Source organism: Adiantum capillus-veneris, chromosome 7 (genome assembly GCF_014529385.1).
Source record: "Adiantum capillus-veneris isolate H3 chromosome 7, ASM1452938v2, whole genome shotgun sequence".
NCBI lineage: Eukaryota > Viridiplantae > Streptophyta > Polypodiopsida > Polypodiales > Pteridaceae > Adiantum > Adiantum capillus-veneris.
In genome coordinates this window covers 138931565-138957000 of record NC_140937.1, presented here as the reverse complement: position 1 = coordinate 138957000, position 25436 = coordinate 138931565, and the positions used below count along the sequence as shown (strand labels likewise).

Genomic DNA, 25436 nt, shown 5'->3' with positions numbered 1-25436 from the left:
CGATGGGGGTAGAGTTAATTAGAATAATGCGCAGTAGAGGACGCGAAAAGAGGCAGAATAGTTGAGATGTTTGGTAGGGGTACTGACTCTAAACTTAGAATGCTTACCTCGAGGAGGGTGACAACTTCACTTATGCGCGAGATTGTGGTTGGTAAACCGTACTGCATGGGAATCTGAGACCATTTATTACTAGTTGTCCTTGTGAGTGCAGCCCACATGCCTTTTGAGTGACCATTTGTTGGGGTATAAAGCCCAATGTGGTCGCCCAGGTAAGTGGGCGGGCTGCCAGGTATGTACACATATTCTTTTGTAAAAACCTAATAAGAACTCACTATGCTCTACACATTATAGTAGAGCGAGTTCACCATATCGTCATGCTCTTCTTCTCGCACTCTCTCTCGCGTCGCACTTCCGCTCGTACTCCTTCAACTGGTATCGGAGCTCAAATCGAGGCTCGGGGCAGCACTGCAGGACGCTAGAGTCACCAGCTCAGATTGGAGTGAAATTCAACAGGCGAAGACACGGCCCCAAATCTTGTGGGTGAGACTGAAGGGCTTGGTGTTCTCATAATTTCATTCTGAGGTCATCTCGGCCACCGTTCGGCTTCCACAAAGGTCTACGCAGGCCATTTTCGACTACGTGGTCTCGACGAGTGCAGATCCGACTCTGCAAATTTGGGGTTTTCGGCCTACGACTGCAGGTGCTGAGGATATCGACACTCCCAAAGTGTTGATTTGTGGATGTCTACACATCGAAGAACGGCTCACAGTTCTTGGAGGCGTGTCACATACGACACGGGTGCATCTACACACAGACTGTAGGCGACATCCACTAGTTCATCAGGTAGCTTGTGTTTGCTGCTTGATATTTCAGATTTCATCCTGACATTGCAGGTACTTCCACATGGGATGTATTGTCAGAGATGATGTATGTCTGTTGAGGGTTTGCTGGCTGTGAGTCACGCAGCAAACAACCGCCGCAGCAGTTATAGCATACAGTGGGAAATTTGTGGATGTATGACTTTGTGGGAAGTCTATGTACTGTCAGATTTAATGCAGCCTTTGTTGAGGGTCGAGTGAGGTTTTATTGAGCTGGGGGATTCTCGAATGTTGAGATCCTTTCGGTGATACAGGTCTTGGAGCGATCCCTCGAGCACCCTTAGATAGGTAGCTAGGATGTATTGACTGTGAGTTAGACAGTTGGGATTGCATCTTTACTTTACTGCCGTTGAGGCATTGTCGCAGTCTATGCTTATAGGACAGTGGCAGGACAGTGAGAGACAGTACAGGTGTAGGACAGGTTTACCCGCAGGTTACAGTGTTAGAGAGACAGTGTTTTTTGAGCTGTTTTTTGGTCTGTTTTTAGTACACCAGAGCCATTTTACAAAGGAGACTCTGCCAAAATTTCTGCAAAATCTGAAGCTTTCTTGGTTCATTTGACAGGTTGATATTGGTTCAGAGGTCAGTTTACAGGGGAAACTCTGCCGAATTTCTCCCAGAAAAGCAAACTACTGTGAAGCGTAGCTATGGCTGGATCACAGGACACTGCTCTTTACAATATCAAGAAGCTGGATGGAACCAATTTCCCATTGTGGAAGAAGCAGATTTGGCACGTGTTGGTACAAAAGAAGCAGATAAAACCTATAAAGCTCAAGGGGATAAAACCAGAAGATATGGACGAAGATGAATGGAGCGAAATGGATGAATTGGCACTTTCTACCATTATGCTGACTTTGGCAGAAAGCGTTTACTTCAATGTAGCAGACGAGATTTCGGCTTATCAAGCATGGTTAAAGCTGAGTGATCTTTATGAGAAACAGAGTGCAGCTTCACAGGTATACTGGCTTAAGAAGCTTGTTGACTTGAAGATGAAAGAAGGGACACCTATGTCCAATCATTTGAATGAATTCAACACAATCTATAGTCAGTTGTCAGCTCAAGGTGTCAAGTTTGATGAACCTGTTAGAGCTATGTTCCTGTTGATCACATTGCCGGAAAGTTGGGACACTTTTTGCACAGCTTTGAGTAATTCTGCACCTCCGGATGGTTTGAACATAGCAGGTGTAGAAGGAAGTCTGCTTACTGAAGAAACCAATAGAAAGACAATGGACAAAGGCAAAGAAACAGCCTTAGTTGTCAGGGGAAGGACCAAAGAAAAGTACAAAGGTGGAAAGAGGAATCAGTCTCGTAGCAAGTCCCGCAGTGCTAAAGGCAAGAGTGACATAGAATGCTACCATTGTGGCAAGAAGGGTCACATGAAAAGAGACTGCAGAGAATGGAAAGCAGAAAAAGGCAAAGAGAAAGCTGAAGACAATGGTGAGAAGAACAAGTCCTCAGTGAAGATTCAAGAATTAAATGTGACAAGCATTGTTGCAGAGGATGACAGTCTAGTGTCAGGAGACATCTACTTCTTGAAGAATACAATGGACTCAGCTCTTCTTACAACATCTGATGGAAATGCACTGAGTGACTGGATTATAGACTCAGGGGCATCACTTCACGTGTCTCCAAACAAGGAGTGGTTTACCTCTTATGTGACCACTAAAGATCATGTTCGGCTAGGCAATGGGCAGACATGTGAGATCTTAGGTGTTGGAGATGTTCAATTGAAGTTTCAGAATGGCTCTTCTTTCACGCTGAAGAATGTGAGACATGTTCCCGCAATTACAAAGAGCTTGATCAGCACAGGTTTACTTGATGATGCTGGCTACGTCACCACTTTTGGACAGAACATGTGGAAGATATCCAAGGGTTCTATGACAGTAGCACATGGAGTAAAGTCTGGAGGACTTTACATAATTTATGTATCAAATGTCTCTAAAAATGTAATCAATGTAACCGAGCAGCCGAACGTTTCTTTGTGGCATAGCCGGTTAGGACATATGTCCAAGAAGGGAATGGAGATCTTGTCTCGTTCTGGTTATTTGCCTGGCTTTTCATTTAATGATTTTGAATTCTGTGAACATTGTCCGTATGATAAGCAAACACAGCAACCACATAAGCATAGAAGCAGTAGAAGAGATACACAGTTGGCACTTGTTCATAGTGATTAGACAACCGAAGGTCTATGTCAGGGTATGTCTTTACATTGGCTAGTGGAGCAGTATCATGGCGTTCTAGATTACAAGATTGTGTACTCAGTCTACTACAGAGGCTGAATATGTTGCAGCATCAGAGGCATGCAAAGAATCAATTTGGCTTAATCGACTAGTAACAGATTTGGGAATCAAAGAAGAGATGCCCGTGTTATATTGTGATAGTCAAAGTGCTATACAATTGGCTCGCAATCTAGTTTATCACTCAAAGACAAAGCATGTGGATGTGAAGTATCATTTCATCACGGAAATGCTTGAGGATAAGCAACTTCAGCTTGTCAAAGTTCACACCATAGAAAATCCTGCAAATCTACTTACAAAAGGACTTCCCTCAGAGAGCTTTGCGCATTTTCGCAAGCAGTTAGGTGTAGGGTAGTACATCACTTCTCTACATCTCTTGTATATTAGCTTGTATAGTAGCTTCTCTCACACTTAAAGTACCACATTGGACTTTTAGTGGGAGGTTGTTGGGGTATAAAGCCCAAGTTGGTCGCCCAGGTAAGTGGGCGGGCCGCCAGGTATGTCAGAGAGATGCCAATCGCCCTTGCAGTTGCCATCTCCATCTCCAAGTGGAACAAAGAGATCGCCACTGCCTTTGCCTTTTCTACGCTCTTCCCCTTGGCCAGCTCTCATGATCCTGCGTTTAGAGTCAGATGTCCATCGCCCTTGCATTCGCCATCTCCATCTCCAAGTAGAACAAACAGATCGCCATTGCCTTTGCATTTTCTGCAATGAACCACCTTTTCAATTATTCGACAGAGTGCATGAAGTGTACAGACGTGAACTCTACTTAGAGGAATATCAAGCACTGGTTTAAAAGTCTTATCTTGAAGATGTCTGTCTGGAGCTCTATTCCATTGCACACTCTCAAGTGATTGTGCATCAGCCATGCAATATAAGCATGGATTTTCCACAGCTGCTCCGTGTGTTTTGTTGTACATACACTTAAGAGTCTTTAACACTAGGTTGGTAATGGGACACTTTTATGTCTTGGGACACTTTTATGTCAAGTGACCATTTTCCTTGAATTATGTCAAGAGTTTCAAAATGGATTTTGAGGTGCTATCTGTCTAGAAATTTGTCTCATGAGATTAAAAAAACTCGACATTTTTTTTAGAATATCAATTCCATCTTTAACCTTGTCCTTGCACAACATTTCACAACCTAAACTGTGTGAAAAAACGGGTCCTGTTTTTGGCTTTTTGCAACTATACCAGTCTAGAATTCATGTTTGTGAGGTCTATAATGCTAGAGAACTATCTTTACTAGTCCTCAACATGTCCTGATGCTTCTAGGGAGAAATAAATGTTAAAGTTGTAAGTTATGACCAAATTACAAAAATTGTCAAATCTTGTTTTTTAGACAATTTTAGCTCTTCTATGATTTTTTTGATGGCTTTCATGATATCCAAATGCAGTTTTGATTTTCTATGTTGCATATCGTAACATAAAGCTAATATTCCTTGAGTTTTGGGGCACCTAATACCCTATTTTGCATAGTACACAACGATGGTTGATTTTTTCAATTATAGAAGAAAACGAAACATTCTAGTATATCAAGTATAGCTTTTTCAATATTGTTAGTTTCTTGTGACAAAATACATGCATTTTGTAGGTAGTAACCATATCTAGTCATAAGGATCAAATTTGGCTAGATATTGAATAGTTTCTATGGGATTCTACAACTCAAAATGTTGAACCCAGTTTTTTCATGTTTGTTGTATTTAGCACTTTATCTTTGTCCCCAAGATTCCCCTTGGTAAGAGATGTATTATTCTTTTGACATGCTCCATGGCTCCTTATGAACCTAAAGGACAATAGGGAATTAAGAAAACATGCATATGTTATTTGTATTGAGCGTGGCTATAGAAACTTTGATGATAGGTTTGCAGAATGGTAAAAAAATTCAACTTTTTTTGTATCTATTTCTTTTGGCAAAACAAAAATTAGTGAGTGAGAAGCAATCATATGTTCTAATCACCAACCCATTGAAGTTAAGTAGGGAATTTATCTCAAGTCCTACAAAAATCCCTAATCTTATTTTTATGCAACAAAAAGTAAGAAATGATTGTTTTGATGAAAATGTACTGGTCCATCAACTTTGGAGGCTTGGTGTGACCAAAAGATGAGAAATTTTACAAGTTTCTTATTTTTTCCATGTGTAGTAGGCCTTGAACTATAACCTCATGAAATCAACTCTAAACTTGAGAATATGGCCTTCCCTCCCAAAACCTGAGATATTTCTCCATCTTCTTCTCTATCAACTCTAGGAATGGAGAACGCATATTTTCCTGATGAAAACACTAATTTGAACTTACAATCCTCAGCCCCTTCATCTTTAACACTTACCCAAAGAAAGAACGCACATCATCTTCATGTTGATGTATTGCAAGAGTACGCACCGTTGCAGAAACGTAGGAGGGATTCTTTCTTATCTCAATGGGAGAAAGAACTTAAGACAAACAAGGAACATCATTTGGATTTGTGGACCGATGGGTCTATTTATCCAAAGGATCCTACGACAAATGTTACACCTCCCTTTGCTAATATCACTAACCTCTTACATTTCACAGGCGATGGCAAGGATGGGCTATTGGGATACACCGAACATGTGGAAATGAGAGGATTGAATGCAGAAAGGCAAAGAAACTTCCTGGCGATAGAGAACATGCAGCTGAAGAAACTAAATGAAGGATGCTCTCAAAAGATTTCATCAAACAGAGACACAATCCAAGGCCTTGAGAAGAAGTTCACAAGTTTGTGAGAGAAAGACACCGTGCTTGGTAGTCTGAAAAGAAAATGAGATCTGTGCAACATTGAGAACATGAAGGTTGGTAGTGGTGGCCTGAAAAAACGAATACGAGCTTTAAGGTAACTCGAAGTTTGTTTCTTCAATGTGCTTTATTAAGAAATGGATACACTTTCCTATACATGATCATAACGCATGGTGCTTTTTTGGCAGGTCTTTACTGCATCCAAACTCGAACGGTGCAGGCTTCAATGCAAGAGTGCATTACAGCCGTCTAGTTCCAAAAGAAGTAGTTGAAGAGATGATAACTCAGAAAAAATTTCGTAAGTTAAAAGGGAGGCTACTTACCTCCTTCATGAACGAGAATCAGCTGGAACCAATGGAAGTGCAAGCAATACTTGATGAGAGTGGCATCTCGCAGATGGGATACAGGGCACTCTTCAAAGCATTAGCTAAAAAGTCTCAAAATAAACTACAAAGAGGATCATTGCTGCCAAAGCCATCACATGTAAAGGCTGCTTGCCGGCACGTAAACGATGAGGTGTTTGAGAAACTTGGGTCACCTTTTCATATTGAAGAAATGTTCTTAGGCAAGGGCAGCAGAGAGGTACATTTTAACGAGCACAACAACCTCTTCGTTGATCTTGAAGCATTGCAAAGGTATGCAGTTCACTTCTTTGACATCAGTCGAGAGGAGTACGGTGGGGTTCTCAAATTTTTTTTGAAGCTCGACGAGTGCGAGGTCTTGAAGAACAAGAAGCCGGAGAGAGTCACCATTACCCTCATGAACAAAGCTCTGGATCCATCAATAACGAAAGAGGATCCACGATACTTTGCATGCAATCAGAAAACAACATTCTAACTCTTGGATCATTTCAGGTATACTTCGTTCACTCTATGATAACAAAAATATTGATTATTTGGTTGTTGATTTTGTGTTTTTGTTTTTCACTGCAGGTTGATAAGGAAAATTTTGAAATCCTCGATTGGGTTTTTAGTCATACCCAAATTCCTTCTATCATCAGTGAACAAAGAAACGGAGCCGTTCTTTCAGTGGAAGGATTTGGTGACTACACAATGGAATGGCACATGGCAGGTGACTTAACATTAGGTTGGTAACCTAACAGGACATAAAAGTGTCCTTTCAGGGTTTTGAAAAAAACCTCCAAAACCATAGTAGATCCACTTATGTTTCTAGAGGGAACGCTTGTAAGTTGTCATTTCAAATCATTAGTCATACAGTTAGTTGGATTCCTGACAAGAGAACGAAGGATAAGAATGATAAAGACGGCGGCTACCTACCAAAGAATATCATTTTGGCTTTTTGTTGTAAGTATCACATAAAATGCACAATTTAACATTTTCATTTTCTCTCTCTAAGCCGATGTGGCACTTTTTACAGGGCCCAAAAGTGAGTCCAACTTTCTCCTAATGGCAACAATGCCTTGAACAAGGTTTTCTTGATGAAGAAATTGATGCGCATGAACATGAAAGAATTGCCTAGCTTCACCGTACCATGTTCAACCCACGATGTTGAACTCGTTCAAGTGAGACAAAATGAGTTCAACGTCGTGTTTTCACAGCTTATGAGCTTGATATATGTTGTGTGGTCAGCATCAAGTTTTCGATGCGTAATGGCATTGAGTTTATGCTGCATAATGTTAGACATGTACCCAAATTGACAAAGAGTTTGATGTCAGTTGGACAGCTGGATGATTTGGGTTACACTACCATATTTGCTCATGGTTCTTGGATTATCAAGAAGATAAATCTGGTCATCCTTAAAGGCCAGAAGTCTAGCTCATTGTACTCACTTATCACTCTTCAGTGAAAGAGAATTCTATTTGTGTAGCCGATGTGCCGTCTACAGAGTTGTGGTATAGCCGGCTAGGACATATGACTCAAAAGGGAATGAAAGTCTTGCAACGTTTTGGTTATATCCTTGTGTCCGATTACTCTAACTTCTCTTTATGTGAGCATTGTGTCTATGGCAAACAGATTAGGTTGACATCAGTGTTTTTGGACAAGGAGTTAGGGTGTCCTCTAGATCTCGTTCATAGCGACTTGTGGGGACCTATGCCAATCAAGTCTCTACTTCCTAGCATTCATAGATGACTCTATTGGAAAGGTGTGGGTTTATCTCTTGAAGCAAAAAAGTGACATCTTTAGTGTCTTTCAGAAGTTCTTAGCATTGTTAGAGAACCAATTGGGTAGAAAGCTTAAAGCTTTGTGCAGTGACAATGGAGGCGAGTACATCTCCTTTGAGTTCAAGGAATTTTGCAGTAAATGAGGTATTAGAATATAGATTACCACTCCTTACACACCCACCTAAACCATTCACAAGGTCTTGAAACATTTTAATATGCAAGGGGGGAAAGCATTGAGTACCCCTATGGCAGCATACGAAAAACTTAGCAAGCAAGATTGTCCCAAATCGGATGTTGAAAAGGCAAAGATGGCAAAGGTGCCGTATTCTTTGAGAGTTGGCAGTCTTATGTTCGCCATGGTTAGCACACGGCCAGACATTGCATATGCAGTGGGAGTGGCCAGCAGGTTTATGGCAAATCCAGACAGAAAGCATTGGGAAGCAGTGAAGCACATCTTGAGATACGTCAAGGGCTCAGCTAGCAAGTGTTTACGCTTTGGGCACAGTGATGCATCCATAGTTGGATACAATGATTCGGATTGTGTGGGTTGTGTGGACACTAGGAGATCCACAACTGGCTATGTTTTCTTGTTTTCTGGAGCAATAGTTTCTTGGAGATTATGTAACTAGAATTTCACTTCGTCTTCCACCACTGAGGCATAGTATGTTGCAGTTTCTAGTTCCAATAAGGAAGTTGTGTGGTTATCTCGTCTAGTGGGAGATTTTGGAATACACCAGACTCCAATGCTACATTATGTCAGTCAAAGCGCGATTGCGTTAGCAAAGAATCCCGTGTTTCAATTCAAGTTGAAACACATAGAGGTCATGTATCATGTGGTACGGGATATTTTTGCTAGGAAACACATTAAAGTTAGTCAAATTTCACACGGATCAAAACCCAACAAATGCTTTAACGAAGAGCTTAGACTCAGAGCGGTTCATAGATTCCATATAGATGATGGGCATAGGGTGAAGCTAGGGTCATGCTTCATGTTTTGTACATTTGTACATCATAGCCCCTACATTCTTTAGCCACTTGGGCCATGTTGTCCTTCAAGTGGCAGATTGTTGGGTTTTTAAGCCCCGTGGCCGGGCGGTCGTTCATCCACTTATTCCATTATTGGCTATAATGACAATGAGGAGAGTGAGAGTCAATACTCTCACTAAGATCCACCAAACCCTATGTCTACTATCATCCTCCCCTTCCCCTTCTCTCCTTCCCTTGCACTCCCGAATCCAGTCCATCATGTACATCCATGACAAGATCCTATGCTCCAAATGCCACTCAAGGGTCCTCCAAAAAGAGGACAATTTACAATACGGAGCCTCTAAAGGTGCTCATGGGTAGCTTTCATTGGCACACCAACAGGAATTAACTTCATTGAACACTAGACAATTGGTGTGGAAAGAAATTACCTGAAGGAACAAAGGCAATCATAGTTGATAAATCACAAGGGAGGACAAACCATGCCAATGGAACAAATTCACAGATTGACATGCTGCATTTCAAATAGGTTTCCCTAGGATGAAACCCCTAGGTTAAGGATAGTGAGATCAAATCAGATTGCATTCACAGTGTACTCCATCATTTGAGACGGAACCATGCACAATAGAGAGTGTATGATCTGTGTTATCAACCAATGGTGTGCAATGCTTGAAAGAGAAACAGTGATAGGCCATTGCACTTCCTCGTGTTAAAAAATGACACCCTCGTAGCCGGACATAACCCTAGGGTTAGAAAAGGACACCCACAACCAGATTCGAACCTCTGTCTCGGCCAATAGAATTAGATACTTCAACCTAACTGTCACAACACTAGCCAAATTGTGTACCAACATAGGGAACTCAGTGTACTTAATAATTTATGGGGGTTTTACCCTACCCTCTAGCCTCTCATTGGTCTCAAGCTGTTAACTTTTGGGGGTTTTTCTTGCATGCAAGACGTGGTAGGTGAAGTCATGGAGAAGAAGACAAGGAAGCAAGCTGGAGATCTTGAAGGTGGGTGAGCGTGGGGAATTGTCCTTACACTTAAAGCTGTGGGGGTTGACCAATCAATAAATTGTGCACACGAAAACTTGGCAGAATTTCACTATAGAAAGGAGCCAAATTCGTCACTCCTACGATGCGCAAAGTGCAATGAATGGCTTTGTCTTTCATATTCCTCACTCGTTTGTGATGTACACCATCACCATTTCTTCAGGCCTTTGAGTTCACACTCAAAGACCAATTAACATTAAAAATTTTGTGGTGACCCCCCTCCTTCCCCCCACCACCACCACCACCACGCCACGACGAAGTCAAGCAAAGCAAAATACTCAAGAAAAGTGAGTCCTTGGGTCTTGGAGATAACCTTCTTTGACAAGCAGTAAATATAAAAAATTCTACCAACGTAGTAATCTTCAAGGCTCAAGGATTTATTTTTAAATCGTCTTTCTAAGGACCTCAAGCTTCGTACATTTACCGGCAAGGCAATTTTGGATTCGGAAAAGGAGTCAAGAATAGTAATTATTCAAGCAAGGCACGCTCGATAGAAATCAAGAAAGGCGATTGCCATTAAAGTAAGTTTGAAGGTAGTCAAGACGGGCTTTGAATGTGGACAAAAAGCGCAAAAGTAATCAATGTCAAGGCCTTGTATTCACCAAAGCTAATTATAGAAATCGAAGCTCATATGGTTCTACTTGATCTAAAAGGTAATTAGGAAGAAGTTTGAAGTCGGCATTGGCTTCTGAATAGCTTTTGGCAAGTTATCACAATTTAAGGGTTGATTTGGCACAGCCATGGATCTCCCTAGTTCGTTGTTGCTCATAGGCAAGCCTACTTTAACTAGGAAAAGCTTCTCAAGGCAGTCTTTTATATAAGGTATTCATTTTTTTTGCATTAACATAGTACTATACCATGGATTCAGACATAGACATGCATCATATTTTTTATTTTGAAAATCCTGCATTCGTTAGGTCTAATGTTGTAGAATAGTGGATATTGTTATTCCTTGAGATTAAAAGCATGTAAAAAACCAAAATCCCAAAACACTTGAGCAAGCCCATATTCATCATGATCCAGATGAAAAGGCATTGCATAGCACGCATATACCTACTACTTTGCATGCATGTCCATCTCATGGTCATAATAAAAGAAAAATTTTGGTAGCCTCAGATAGCCCAAGAGGCCTAAAGGTCATCTGCCAAGTGAGAAATGTGAAAATGAAAAGAAAGATAAGTTATGCTTGTTTTTTTTGGGAAGTGGATATGGCAAAAAGGTTTTTCCTAAGGGAAAATCTACTGCCTAGGGTAAGGACCAAGTTGTACACATGGTGCAATTGCTTCCCATGGAATCATCTTCATGTTATTCCAATGTGGAAGTAACACATATCTAAGCGGATCATACGACTTCTACGTGGAAACCAACTTTTAGCCCACACGAGCTTGTGGAAATAATGGTTCCAAATAAGGTCACAAGGTGAGAATCCTGGTAAATGATGGCACATCTCACAATTTCATTAACTACAAGTTAGTGAAATGTTTAAATCTTTCTCAAGCACCTAGTTCCCACCACTACAAGGTAGCTATGATAATGGTCATGATGTTGAAGTGTGTGGGATACATAAGGTAAAGGTGTACCTCTTGATATCCAAGGGTGTAAAACAATCTTAGATTTGTGAGTTATGAATATAGATAGAGCACATGTGGTGTTAAGTAGAGAGTGATTGCATGGGTTAGGATCATCATTATGTCCTAGCTATGAGTATAAAAATTTTATGTTTGAATCCAATGGTGTGTACCTAGTACTATTAGGAGAAAAAGATATACCTTCCTTACCACTCATTTGTAAGGCCAATCTTAAGAAGCTCTCTTCTAATGATGAAATAGAATAAATCTTTTTGTGTTACTCTTTATGTCACTTGTTATTAAATATTGATAATAATTTAGTTACACTTGAAGATTTCTCAGTGTTGCATGCTTCTCTTCCTTCTCTTGCTACTTTTCTATCACGACAACAAGAAAATACTACTAATAAATTGAAGGAACTTTTAATGGAACACAAAGATATTTTTCTAGAAGATTTACTATCTGAAAATAGATTTGTGGTCAATGTATATATCTAATACTACTTTCTGAACAAGGTTTAGACATTATAAATATTCGGTTATAGCTTTTTCTTAATCAATGTATCAGTTACTTCCATGACGCTCATAGATAGTGTATTGACCGTGCAAAGTTGTCATTTTTTTTCTTGATGACTATAGTCCATTTGAGAAAAGCACTTACAACACCTAAAGCATGTGTTTGATCTTCTTAGGCAACACAAATTTGCAAAGGAATCAAAATGTGATTTTTGAAGGAGAAATTCACTATTTGGGACATGTAATTTTTGTTGCGAGCCTTCATATGGATCAATCCAATGTGAATATCATCCGTAAATGGCTTCCTCTTAAAAACTTGAAAGAGCTCCAAATGTTCTTGGACTTTGCAAGTTTTTATTGCAGATTTGTTAGAAACTATGTTAGAATTGTTGTTCCTATGATAGACCAATTAAAAGCCAAGGGCAAAGCATTTCATTTACGGAGATTCTCAACAAAAAAATCTTTGATACACTTAGTTTGCTCTAGGTAGTGCATTCATCTTAGCTATTGTAGATTGAATAAAACCTTTAATACTTAAAATATATACCTGTAATCGAGTTATTAAAGTAGTTTTTTTGCAAGAAGAATGCTAGTTGCTTTTGAAAGCAAAAGCCTTGATTCTATACAACAAAATTATTATGCTTATGAAACGCTCTAAAAAGATGACATTACTTTTACGATGCTCAATTTGATATAGTGTTCAAACATATACATATATATAATAGTTTATGCTCTGTAAATGTGACAACTTAACTTATATGGTGCTCATTTTGATATAGTGTTTAATCATAAAAATAGAACATGATTCCACAACAATCTGACTCGAAGGGTCAAAATACGAAGTGGGTTGAGACTCTTCAAGAGTATGATGCAAAGCTCTATTATCATAAGATACAATACAATGTGGTAGCTGATACTCTTGGTAGAATGCCTAAGATCAACTCTTCTGTTCACGAAACTTAGAAGTGAGTTTTTTTGGATTCTCTTAAGGGTATATGTGAGCATGATAATGCATACTCCAAGATGTGGGGTCATCTCAAAAATAAAGATCCTTCTCACTTGCATTGTAGTGGTTTGTGTGTTTCTTCCATTCAATTCTCCTCGTTCGAGTGACGAACTAACCAAATAATAATTTTTTACATTCATAGTGGGTATTTACTAGAGAGTTTGTGTCCCCAATGGATGCAATCATTCAATGCCAAATTCTTTATGGTGGGACACCTATGTATAACAAAGCCCTACACTCATACGACGATAGTTTTATTGTCAAGCTTACATAGGTATATCCAAGACAATGTATTGCATTACCAAAATATCCAAGTTAATAAAGCAAAACACTTGAAGGCAGGAGGTCTCTTGTACTCTTTGGAGATTTTCAATGGTAAATGAAAGAGTATTTGTATGGATTTTATTGTGGGGATATTGTTGTCCATTCAAAATACTCAAGTGAGTTGGAGATATGGCTTATAAACTTTCTTTATCTGTGCACTCTCATATTCATCCGGTTTTTCATTTCAGTTGTTTGCGTAAACGCTTACATAGGAACGACAATGTAATTGATCACGAGGGTTTGGTCAATTTCATTGAACCTCCAGCCACTTGCATGACTATGAGCGCATTCTTGACTATCATGATTTACATACTCGTCATCATGTGTATCACGAAGGATTAGTTAAGTAAAAAGATCGACTTGAAAAAGATGCCGCTTCAAAAAACATTAATGTCTTAAGAATAAATATCCCAATTTTGTTTTCAAGGACAAAAACACTCCTTCCAAGGGAATAGTAATATGAGGCCAAGAAAATGAGCACGGGGATTGCCTATACGTAAAAGCGAGATTGATGGTTGAAGCATGTATTCCCCTAGGCTCTATCCTCATACCATAAACAATCTATTCGTTGATCAAAGTCTTGAGGAAGTAAGGGATTGAACTAGCCTAGCCAAAGCCCAAATGGAGTAACTAGAACGCAACCCTCGGTGCCTTGTCACAAATTAACGATACTTCAAAGACCAACAACTTTGTAGAGAAAGCTTGTATACCATAAACAATCTATTCATTGATCAAAGTCTTGAGGAAGTAAGGGATTGAACTAGCCTAGCCAAAGCCCAAATGGAGTAACTAGAACGCAACCCTCGGTGCCTTGTCACAAATTAACGATACTTCAAAGACCAACAACTTTGTAGAGAAAGCTTGTATACTCCAAACCAACAATTGACATCTTAGAACATCGAACCACCACTTATGGAATGGATGCAATAGTCTAGGAAATGGAAACCAAGATCACGAATAATCTCACTTTACCAACGACCTCTATATTGAGTCCCATCTTATCCAACTCTACATCTTTAGGAGGCATGTTTGCCATGGATAAAATGACATTTAATGCACTTAAGGCATATCCTATGTGCATAATAAATCAAGACGTTCACTATGTACAACAATTTGTGCATTGCACCACAAACACCATCCATTGTATCCACACAAAATATAATACTTTTGGCCATAAACATGACCAAAACTAACACAAGCAATGCTCTTGATCACTCTCGAGGCCTTTCATGATCTCTAGTTTTCCGACAAAAATCAATGGCCCTCCGACCTAGCATTGGAAACTGCATCCTTTGTGAGGGGGAAGCCACCCATGACACTAATTGATACCTTCTTGGGATCTATGGTTCCAAATTGTTGTGGATCATGGACCATTTGACCCATTGGGAGGAAAAATATGGATTGGTCAAGGTTTGACTGCATGACCTCCATGTCGTAAAGAGAATGTCATACCACTACACTAACCCAAGCATTTTGTTACCAAGGAAAAATGTAACATTTTATTAAGTAGTTTTGGCACACCCGCAACTCTAATTTACACCTAGTTCACATTGAGTTTACACCAAATTCGCATTTAATTCAACCCACCAAAATACAATGCACACACCTTGCACAGTTCACACCTAGTTCACATGCAAGTTCACCTTTGTGCAAGTTTAGGCTAGTTTACATCAAGTTGACATTCAAGATCAACGGTTGTGATCTAGATTCATTCACACGCGATGTGGATTTTCAACCATTGATCCCCTCTAGAATTGAGGTGTCATTTAGTGATGAGGGGAAGCCACCCCACTTATGGCCCAAGCATTGCGACTCAAAACAGAACACCTTTGATAGGTCCCAAGAGTCTTCCTTACAACTCAAAGTAATCTACTCCAGCAGATGACACCTTTGCTAGACGGCACAGATGCAGATGCATCCCACTCAACCAAAAGCATGTGAAAACATGCATACAGACACATCATTCAACCATACAAGGCCTCAAGCAAGACAGCATCAGCACCAGACACAAACCATGCTTCACTGCAGGACGTCAAGCGCCTCCTTCCCTCTCTCTAGTTGACAACGACTGCATACTATAGATAACCTATATATAAAACCAATGCTGCATAATCTACTGGTAGCAATCAATCCGTAAGCGCATGGACTCAATTAGGCAGATGGAATTTCTGATTACATGCAATGCAACATCTGATTGTCAAGACATAACAAATTTTAGGACCTTGTCCTGTTCAAAAGGGTGTATGGAAACTTTACATGATTGTTTTATATCTGATCAAATCACTTAGCCTCAATCTAGTACACTTCGATTCACATTCCGAACACACGAGATATATCGCTTGATATTTTACATTGTGCGCACAAGCCACCGAATTCTCCATTACCGTGCGTCTTTGTACACCACGGCAAGCTCTGGATGCTCCAAGCACCACTCAAGCGTCCTCGGAAAGAGGACAATCTACGATATTGGAGCCATCTAACAGCGCTCATTGTCAGATTTGATTGGCGCCGCCAGCAGGAGTTAGCTTCACTGGACTGTAGACGGTTGGTGTAGGGAGAAACCACCTGAGGGAACAAAAGCGATCACAGTTGATAACACGCAAGGGAAGACAAACCATGCCAATTAAACAAACCCACAGATTACCATGTTGCATTTCAAACAGCCTGTAGGGCTTTCCCATCCATCTTGGTCTGCCAAATCTCTTCCAACATTGGGCAGGTTGAGCCACTTGAGAACTCCTCAGCAGAAGCAAACCTACCAGTTGCTTAGCTGGGCCGTGACACTTCTCTCACGTGTGTGGTAGCCAGTATGCATGATCTGTATGCTCTTCTCTGAACCAGGATAACCAAGCCAAAAATCATACAGCCCCTTGATTATTGGATTTTCAAAGGGATCTGATACATCCACCTGCACCAAGAAACCTTATACATGCCTCTCTCTTCTATGTATTCAATGCTCTTATTTGTCAAAAGATCAAAGGAGTACCTCATTTAGATAAGCAGTTTCGAGACTCTGTATCAAGTCTTTGCCGGATTGTCCCTTTTTGGGTTTGATTTGGCCGCCTCCATTCAAGCACCCTGCACCAGTGACCAGATGACTGTCTAAATTCCAAGAACAAGAAAAAATACTAAAAACCTTGAATCTAAGATCTGCAGTCAAATAATAAAACCTGATGGACAAGCCATTATTTCCACAAACTGGTATTGACATTTCCCGGACTTCACTTTCCGGACCAGATTCTGAATATTGCGAAACCCATAGCAGCAAGCAAAACGCAAAACGACCTCTCCCTCAACCTGATAAAAAGATGCATGTTATGCAAAAATCATCCTAAGAGGAATCACCATTAACAGAAATTTTACCTCCAAGGTAAGTTCCTTGAAATCAGAGTTCCTTAATGTCCTGAATTCTAAGTGACTGGGAAGCTCTTTGTTGAAAAGTTCACGAGCAGCATGTCTAAATATACATTCAGCATAGCCACCTGAACCTCCTCTAGATCCATAAAGATGCCCAGTCTCATCCACGTTGGTAAGCCTACACACATCAACAAAATCACACGAGCCTCCTGTTATTGAGGAGCTTCTAAAAAGCTAGGACTCCTATCTTGCACATGAGGTATAACCTAGTCACTAGTGGAACTCTGAGCCACTTTAAACCTGGTGTTGCATTTATATGGGTGAAATGAAAATGCCACTAGGCTCACTTTATGAAACGAATACAAAGAGGATCTCTTCGCTAATGGACACGTGTGACAAACTGGACCATAGATACCATCCAGAAGCACCCCCTAGCTAGGCAGCGTCCAAGGATGTAGGCACGCATCTATAAGACCAAGCATCCCATACCACCCGGCCTCACCTCCTCCAGTGACGACCTGCATGCCTAGCCTCACGGGCATATCATTGGCACTCTACCTGTCACAAACTGGTGACGTGGCTGCCCAGTAGACGCACACACACCTTCCCTTTGGCATGGAACAAGCCCGTGAAAGGCTGAAAATGACACGTGGCTGAAAACCCGAAATTCCCGCAATCTGCTGACGTGGCAGGTCTATACGGCAGCCTCCGCAATTCGCGGTGCAAATCACGGTAGTCTGTACGGAAGGTGCTTTAGCGTGGGCTGCTTTTCTCTACGCAAATAACCTACGCAATGATATGGGCTGAAAAGATTTTGAGAATTTGCTTTATTTCCTAAGCAAGGAGTTGTGAGAGGCTTGCTTTATTGCAAGGTTTTTGATTTTCAGTTTTTTTGGGGCTTTGCTTTTGGCATCCCCTTGTAAAATCTTTTTAAGTGAAGTTGGGCTCCCACTTCTTAGAGCATCTGGACGCAGAGTCTGAGAGAGAGTGAGACACAACCACCCCGTGTACTTTGTGCAACAGATTAATACAAAAAGAAATACGGAAAGGGGCGCCAGTCTTTGAGGCCAATATCTATAGGCACGAAAGCTGACGTGTCAAAGCCTAAAGAATGGAGTCAACTTACAGATGTGGCCGAGGGGCCTAAACCCTAATTTCTGCCAGAAACCCTAACTACTGAAACCCTAATTCTGGAAAGCCTAACCCTAAAACCTGCAAACCCTAATTCTAGAAACCCTAACCCTAACCCTAAGGGCAGCAGACAAATTCTGAAAATTGCGCTGACATGATGACATGGCAGGCTGTACGGATTTCCGCGTTTTGCGCTAGCGGATGACGTGGCAAGCTGTACGGATTTCCATAAATTGCGCTGGCAGCTTTTTGGCTTTGCTTTTAAACCAGAAGCTTTTGAGTTTTAGAGGCTTTTTACTGTAACTACTTTTCAGGCCTAAGGGCCTTTAAATATGAGGCTAGGGCTCATTCTCCGGCATGCTTCCTGAAGAAGGCGCAGAGTTTGGAGTACCGGCTTGTACTGTGTTGATGCAATATAAAGAATACCGAAAGGGGCGCCAAGGTTTGGGGCCAATACTCTCTGGGGGGGAATTCCGCCACTCCGTGTCGCATGTTCTCTCTCTCTCTCTCTCTCTCTCTCTCTCTCTCTCTCTCTCTCTCTCTCTCTCTCTCTCTCTCTCTCTCTCTCTCTCTCTCTCATAACAAGTCTTGAGTTCAACTCTTGTCGGATAGATCTTTGAGGTCTCTTGGGATAGTTTCCCACGACGTTAAAAATTCTCTTCTTCTTCTTCTTCTTCTCTCTCTCTCTCTCTCTCTCTCTCTCTCTCTCTCTCTCTCTCTCTCTCTCTCTCTCTCTCTCTCTCTCTTCAGTTGTTATTTGAAGTGCTTAAAGTTGTTCAGTCTGTTCTTTTCTATTGGCACGTGGTGCCCGCCTTGTGACAGTGGTATCAGAGCATCAGGCGTGTGCTTTTCTGAAAGCATACCGGTCCTACAAAAGAGCAAAAAGACCTATTAGCCACTCCCACCCTTACTTCATCGCGCATCGGGCGCGCTCCCATCTTCACCGCAGTGTCTTATAGGGCATAAGCCAATTAAGAACCCAATACTTAATATTCATGGATTCAACAAAATATTTGCAGTTTCTGCTCAACGAGCTTCACGACATTCTTTTGCGGCATCCTCAACAAAATCTTCCGATGCTGCAAGATTTTCAACAATTTTTGAACTACATGTTACCCCCTCTGATGCCCCAGGTGGTACCTCCTCCTCCGGCACCAGAAAGTACGAGAGCTTCCAACCGGCAACCTTCTCAGCCGTCTGTCCCGATCGGGGGAGTCTTCAGGAATACGGTGCAACCATCTGACCCTGATCCAGTGCAACCACCTTTGCCACAGCCATTGCCCCCACCTCCACCACCGCCGCTACCAGGCAACAATGGTTGGAGCCCATATGGATACCCTTATTATCCATACCCGGGATATGTGCCAAACCAACCCAAAGATTTCAAAGATGGTGGCATGACAGTCAAATTTTTCACTTTTTCCGGGGTGAAAGATCGCAAGAAAGCATTGTAGTTCTTACAGCAATTCGACAACATCTATGCTTTAGGGAACTATACAAAAGAATCCAAGATTTCTCGAGCAGCGGGATTTCTTAAAGATAATGCTATGCAATGGTGAAGTTCAATCGCGACACAACCGCATGCTCCAAGGACCTGGCAAGCTTCCAAGACAGTTTTTGCACGTAGTTACATGACTTCTATGTTTGAAGTGCGGATTTTGGCAGAGTGGGGCAACTTGAAAATGCTTGCCACTGAAACCATGGACGAATATAACCAAAGGTTTCTCGACGTGTACCTTCCGATGTCCTTCTATAGATCTATTCCCTTGGAGGCCCAATGCGAGCGATACACCATTGGACTACCATCACCATTGCATGAATATTGTCTATCCAAGCAAGTCTCTACCATGCAAGAACTTATGGACCATACCGCGGTCGGCTACAAACTGATGAAGGGAAAGCTAGAGTTTACCATAGAAGAATCTCCGACTACTAACCACAACTCTCGGCAACAACGAACAAATTCTGGAGTCTCGTGAAAATCAACCGCAAAGGCCTCATTTGACGCCTCAACAATGAGACACCTTACTACAAGAAGGTCGATGCTTTGGATGCTTTCAAACAGGGCATAATCATTCTAAGTGTCCCAAACGCACTGATAAACCACAGGAGCCGACGCCCTCACCAACGGTCGACAGAACCCCAGCGCCACCTCCTGCTAAGAGAGCTAGACCCGCTATTGGACTAGTTCCTAATATTTATGGCATACGCCTTGAGAGTACAAATAAATTGTGTCGAGCATATGGCAAAGTCAATGGTTTCACAGCCCTTATTTTCTTTGACCCCGGAGCTACAGAGAACTTCATCCATCCAGAATTTCTAAAGCAAATGCACTTTGATTATGATGCAGAGGGTGGAGAAATTAAAGTTGAGCTAGCCACAGGGCAAACTCAGAAAGTAGTACCGCTTATTGGTGCTCTTCCAGTGACTATTCAAGATTATCATGGAAAAGCTGATTTCCACATCATGAAGTTGGGCAGTTGTGACGTTCTATTGGGCATGCCTTGGCATGACAAGAATGATGCGACTCTCCAAGTCCGCCGGAACCGAACCATCACCGTGATGCAAAAGGGCAAGCCAGTCGTCCTCAAAGTTCGGTTGTCCGAACAAAATCCTGAATGAACTCTCTAGTTGTTTTAAAGTTAGATACATTCGAACTTTGTTTAAGAAAGTATTGTTTGAAACTTTGTTTGAAATGGATGGTATCTGTTTTGAACCTGTTTTGGTGCCGATTTGAATTGTTTGAATCTGGTTTGATACTGGTTTCAATGATTGGTGATTTTACTCCCGGGCGGAGAAGTGAGAAATATTGTTTTGGTATTGTTTGAAACTCGGAACGACACAGGCCGATGCCTGGGGAGCGTTTTGTTGTATGTTTGAAAACCTCTGAACAACGCAACCCGACACCTGGGGAGCGTTTGGTTGTATGCTTGTAAAATAATTGTTGTTGAGACTCCCGGCCCGGACCTGGATGGTTATGCGCAGGAGTATTAAGAAGTCTGAGCAGTGGTTACTCTCAGCACCTCCAAACGACGCAGGCTGCAGTCTGGGGGGCGTTTGGTTGTAAAAGGCCTCTATATCTCCCGGCCTGGACCCTTTTAGGTTATGCGGGAGGAGTGATGAGGGAGTCGTTGAATATCTCCCGGCCCGAACCTTGTTAGGTTATGCAGGAGGAGTGTTCATCGGCGGCTTTATATTTCTATGTCTTGTAACATGCATATGTGAGCATTTGTGTTGCATTGTGATGTGCCAACCACTGAATATTCCTAATTGGATGAGATTGCCTAGGTATGTAATTTTCGTGCATCAAGACACACGTGGAAGATCAGTACGGTCAGGGTGTGATGGCTAATTTTACTGCGCCGGAATATCAAGAGTTCCGATCTGGAGAAAGGAGAAGCTAACTCCTTGATCAAAACAGCCGAAAGGAGAAGCTAACTCCTTAATAAAAAGAGCAAACTGATTGTCCCTCGGAATGACCCTTGGAAATTTTTGAACGAACTTGAGTTGTTTTGCAGATATGTTGTGATCGCGGACGATTACTCTCTTTCAAGAAGGGGAGATGTAACAAACTGCTGACGTGTCAAAGCCTAAAAAATTCAACTTACAGATGTGGCCGAGGGGCCTAAACCCTAATTTCTGCCAGAAACCCTAACTGCTGAAACCCTAATTCTGGAAACCCTAACCCTAAACTGTAGAAACCCTAACCCTAACCCTAGGGCAGTAGACAGATTCCGAAAATTGCGCTGACATGATGACATGGCAAGCTGTACGGATTTTCGCGTTTTGCACTGGCTGATGGCGTGGTAGGCTGTACGGATTTCCGTAAATTGCGCTGACAGCTTTTTAGCTTTGCTTTTGAACTAGAAGCTTTTGAGTTTTAAAGGCTTTTTACTATAACTACTTTTCAAGCCAAGGGCCTTTAAATATGAGGCTAGGGCTCATTCTTTGGCATGCTTCCTGAAGAAGGTGCAGAGTCTGGAGTACCGCTTGTACTGTGTTGATGCAATATAAAGAAATACCGAGAGGGGCGCCAAGGTTTGGGGCCAATACTCTCTGGGGTGGAATTCCGCCACTCCGTGTCGCGTCTTCTCTCTCTCTCTCTCTCTCTCTCTCTCTCTCTCTCTCTCTCTCTCTCTCTCTCTCTCTCTCTCAGTTCAGTTGTTATTTGAAGTGCTTAAAGTTGTTCAGTCTATTCTTTTCTATTGGCACGTGGTGCCCGCCTTGTGACAACGAAACTCCGGCGGGCCGTGTTGAATCAATTGTAAACTGTGAACTGTTTTGAAGTGAATTCTTGTCGTGTCGCGGTAGAATCTTGACTTGAGAGTGTCCAAGTCGTTTACAGTGGTATCAAAGCGCAACCGATTTCTCTGCTACCGGGAAATCTGATCCTTTTTACGCAGCACTTATGGATTCAGACAGAGATCAGTCGACTTCCTTTGTATCCGGAGATGCAGGAAGAGATCACGAAGAAGATTCACGTGAGGAATATAGCCCGCCTTGGCCTACTCAGGCAGAGCTTGAAGAGATGGAGCGTCGACGATTGATCGACGATGCAACAAAGATAATGCTAAATTTTGTGAAGGACCCGAAATTTGCAAAATTTATGACCCAAACCTCCTTCGACGAGGTGCACTCACAGTGGTGGCAAAACCATAGAACCACCCCTCAACCGGCACTCAAGAAACCTCCTACTCCAAGGATGTTTACACAGCAAGAACTAGAAGAGGTGGTCGATACACGAATTTCTCAGCTTTTTGACGCACAGAACAAAGCAGAAAAGCACGACAAAAAGCAGAAGGAAGGAACTGACTTCCCGGGTTATTCGGATCGTCAGTCTACATTTGCCTCGGCAAGAAAGCAGAAGAAGCATGTGCAATTTGAAGGAGTACCCAGTTCTTCTTCTTCTTCTTCTTCTTCTAATAGTACATCTAGCTCCTCTGACTCGAGCGAAGAAGACAGAAAAGGGAAAAAGCGAAGCAAAAAGCAAAGCTTCGGAAAGGGCAAGAAAAAGGCAAAGAAGTCTAAATCTTGCCCAGTTGCTGACAGTTCTACAAAGGACTCGTCCTCGGATAGTTCGGACTCTGACGACAACAGCTTTTATGCAAAGAAGAAGAATTTTTATAAAGCCAACCAATATGACTTTCTGGAGGATAAAAGCAAGAAAGTCAGAGAGTTTAAAGAAGGTGGATAGTCAATTAAATTTGACACGTTTTCTGCATATTGAGATGCTTCGAAGGCTTTGGCCTTCATACAACAGTTTGACGTAGCTTTCTCAGGAGGGCGTTACTCAGAGCACTCTAAGATTCAGAGGGCTACCTCTTACTTCAAGGGAAATGCTCGAACTTAATGGTCCACGCTTTTAGTGAACAAGACCGCCATTTAAATGGCTGAAATTTAAAAGGCTTTTTATTTCTTCTTGGTTGACTCAGGAGTACAAACGCGACATAGGAACTGCTTGGAACCATCTTCGGATGACCAAGAAGGATACATTGGACGCATATTGCGAGAGATTCTGGAGCTCTTTTCTACCAGACTCTTCATTTAAGAAGATCTCATTCAAAGAACAGATTGAGCGGTTTACCTTGGGACTTCCTTCAGAGATCCGAGATCACTGCTTAAAGCAAAAGTCAGATTCCATTCGAGAACTGATGAGTCATGCGAAACGGGGTTTTGCCATTCATTCAGACAGTTTGACCTACCCCACAGATGAAATCATGACGCAAAGGGCCGAACAGACTTCGAACAATGAAAGTAGAAAGAGGAAGAGCAACCCAGAAAGGAAAGAAAAGGATGCACGACCCAAGCTCACTCTTCAATAGAGAACTCTCTACATCAAAAAGGGGAAGTGCTTTGGAACTGGGCATATCTCCGCGAAGTGCCATTAAAAGGCACCGAAAGAACAAAACGGCAAGGATGAAGACAGGCCTGAGGGTTCGAAAGCAGCAAAGGAACGTGGACAAAAAGGCAAGATGAAAACAGGACTGGTTCCAGATTGCATGTGTACTGAGTCCTGACCCAAGCACGATTGACGAGAGTACAGAACTTTGTCGAGCTTGGGGCAAAGTGAAAGACCAAGAAGCCATGATTTTCTTTGATGGAGGAGCCAAGGCCAACTTCATTTCATCTGAATTGGCGGCGCGGCTCGAGATCACACCCGATCGGATGGGACCACTAGCAGTTCTAGCGGGACCCGGCAGGGATGTAGCCATTACACCTGTCATTGGCAAACTTCGGTTGCATTGTCAGGGGTATTTGGGGCATGAGGACTTCTACATAATTCCCTTGAAAGGTTGTTGATGTCCTCTTGGGAATTCCCTGGTACCATAAGAACAACGCCGTGGTCGACTATCGGGCGAGAAAAGCGACTTTGACTACACAAAAGGGCCGAACCATTGTACTTAATGTAAAACTTGAGGGCGAGTCTGTCCCTATTGTATCGGCTTCGGCCGTTTCGAATTAATGAAATCACGTCTGTTTGTTTATTCGATCTTTTTGAGAGAGTTGAATGATGAGAATAGGACAAATATGTCTGAACTTGATAAAGAACGCCAAGATTTTCTCCACACTCATGCCGATTGCTTTTCAGAGGGCCTGCCAGGCGAGTTACCAACAGCTCGTCCTGAGGATCATACCATTGATCTGATACCTGGAAGCACACCACCGAACTGGCAACCTTACCGTGTGAGCCGAGCCCAGAACGAAGAAATTATGAACCAAGTGAAAGACCTCTTGGAAAAGGGTCTTGTCCAGCCTAGTACTTCACCGTATTGCTCTCCAGTGTTGTTGCTTTTGAAGAAAGATAGATCTTGGAGAATGTGCATTGATTACAGATCTCTCAACAAAATCACCATCAAGAACAGATTTCCGATTTCTAGGATCAATGATATACTTGACCGACTACAGGGAACCTTGTGTTTCTGCAGGATCGATTTGAAGAGTGGATATCATCAGATCCAAATCGCGTCAGGAGATGTCTACAAGACAACTTTTGGGTTATTTGAGATTTTGGTGATGCCTTTTGGCCTAACCATGCTCCTGCGACATTTAACCCGATGATGGACAGGATTTTTCGAGAGTACAGACTATTTGTTGGCACTTTCTTTGACGGCATCATTGTTTTCTCCAAGGATGAGGCAGAACATAGAGAGCATCTGCTTAAGGTCTTTCACGCATTACGAGATACCAAGTTGGTGATTAATGCGAAGAAAAGTGAATTTTTCCTACCCGAGATACACTTTTTGGGACATATTGTCTCAGCAGCAGTAGTAGTGCGGATGGACCCGGCCAAGATAGAGACTATCCGTGATTGGCCCGATTTGAAGAATGTCCATGAAATTAGAAGCTTCTTGGGCTTGTGTTCGTACTACAGGCAGTTCATTTGAAAGTTTGCAGAGGTTGCTTCCCCTTTGCATACGTTGACGCAAAAAGGAGTCCCTTTCTTGTGGGGACCCACAGAGGTGACTGCCTTTCAGACACTGAAAGAGAAATTGACTACAAGACCAGTTTT

The 25436-nt window shown here is 41.9% G+C and overlaps 1 protein-coding gene across 2 annotated transcripts in view; it reads right to left on the bottom strand.

The window, feature by feature from the left end:
- Window positions 1–15866: 15866 nt before the first annotated feature.
- Window positions 15867–25436, bottom strand: part of NAR1 (ferredoxin hydrogenase) — a 62704-nt gene continuing 53134 nt past the window's right edge. For both annotated transcript variants that reach the window (XM_086516561.1, XM_086516562.1), the window contains 5 exons: window positions 16802–16973; window positions 16609–16735; window positions 16425–16516; window positions 16083–16346; window positions 15867–16003 (listed from right to left, as the gene is read on the bottom strand). In XM_086516561.1, the coding sequence (XP_086372687.1) occupies window positions 16194–16346; window positions 16425–16516; window positions 16609–16735; window positions 16802–16973 (544 nt within the window). In that variant the 3' untranslated portion in view covers window positions 15867–16003; window positions 16083–16193. The remainder of the gene's footprint in view (window positions 16004–16082; window positions 16347–16424; window positions 16517–16608; window positions 16736–16801; window positions 16974–25436) is intronic.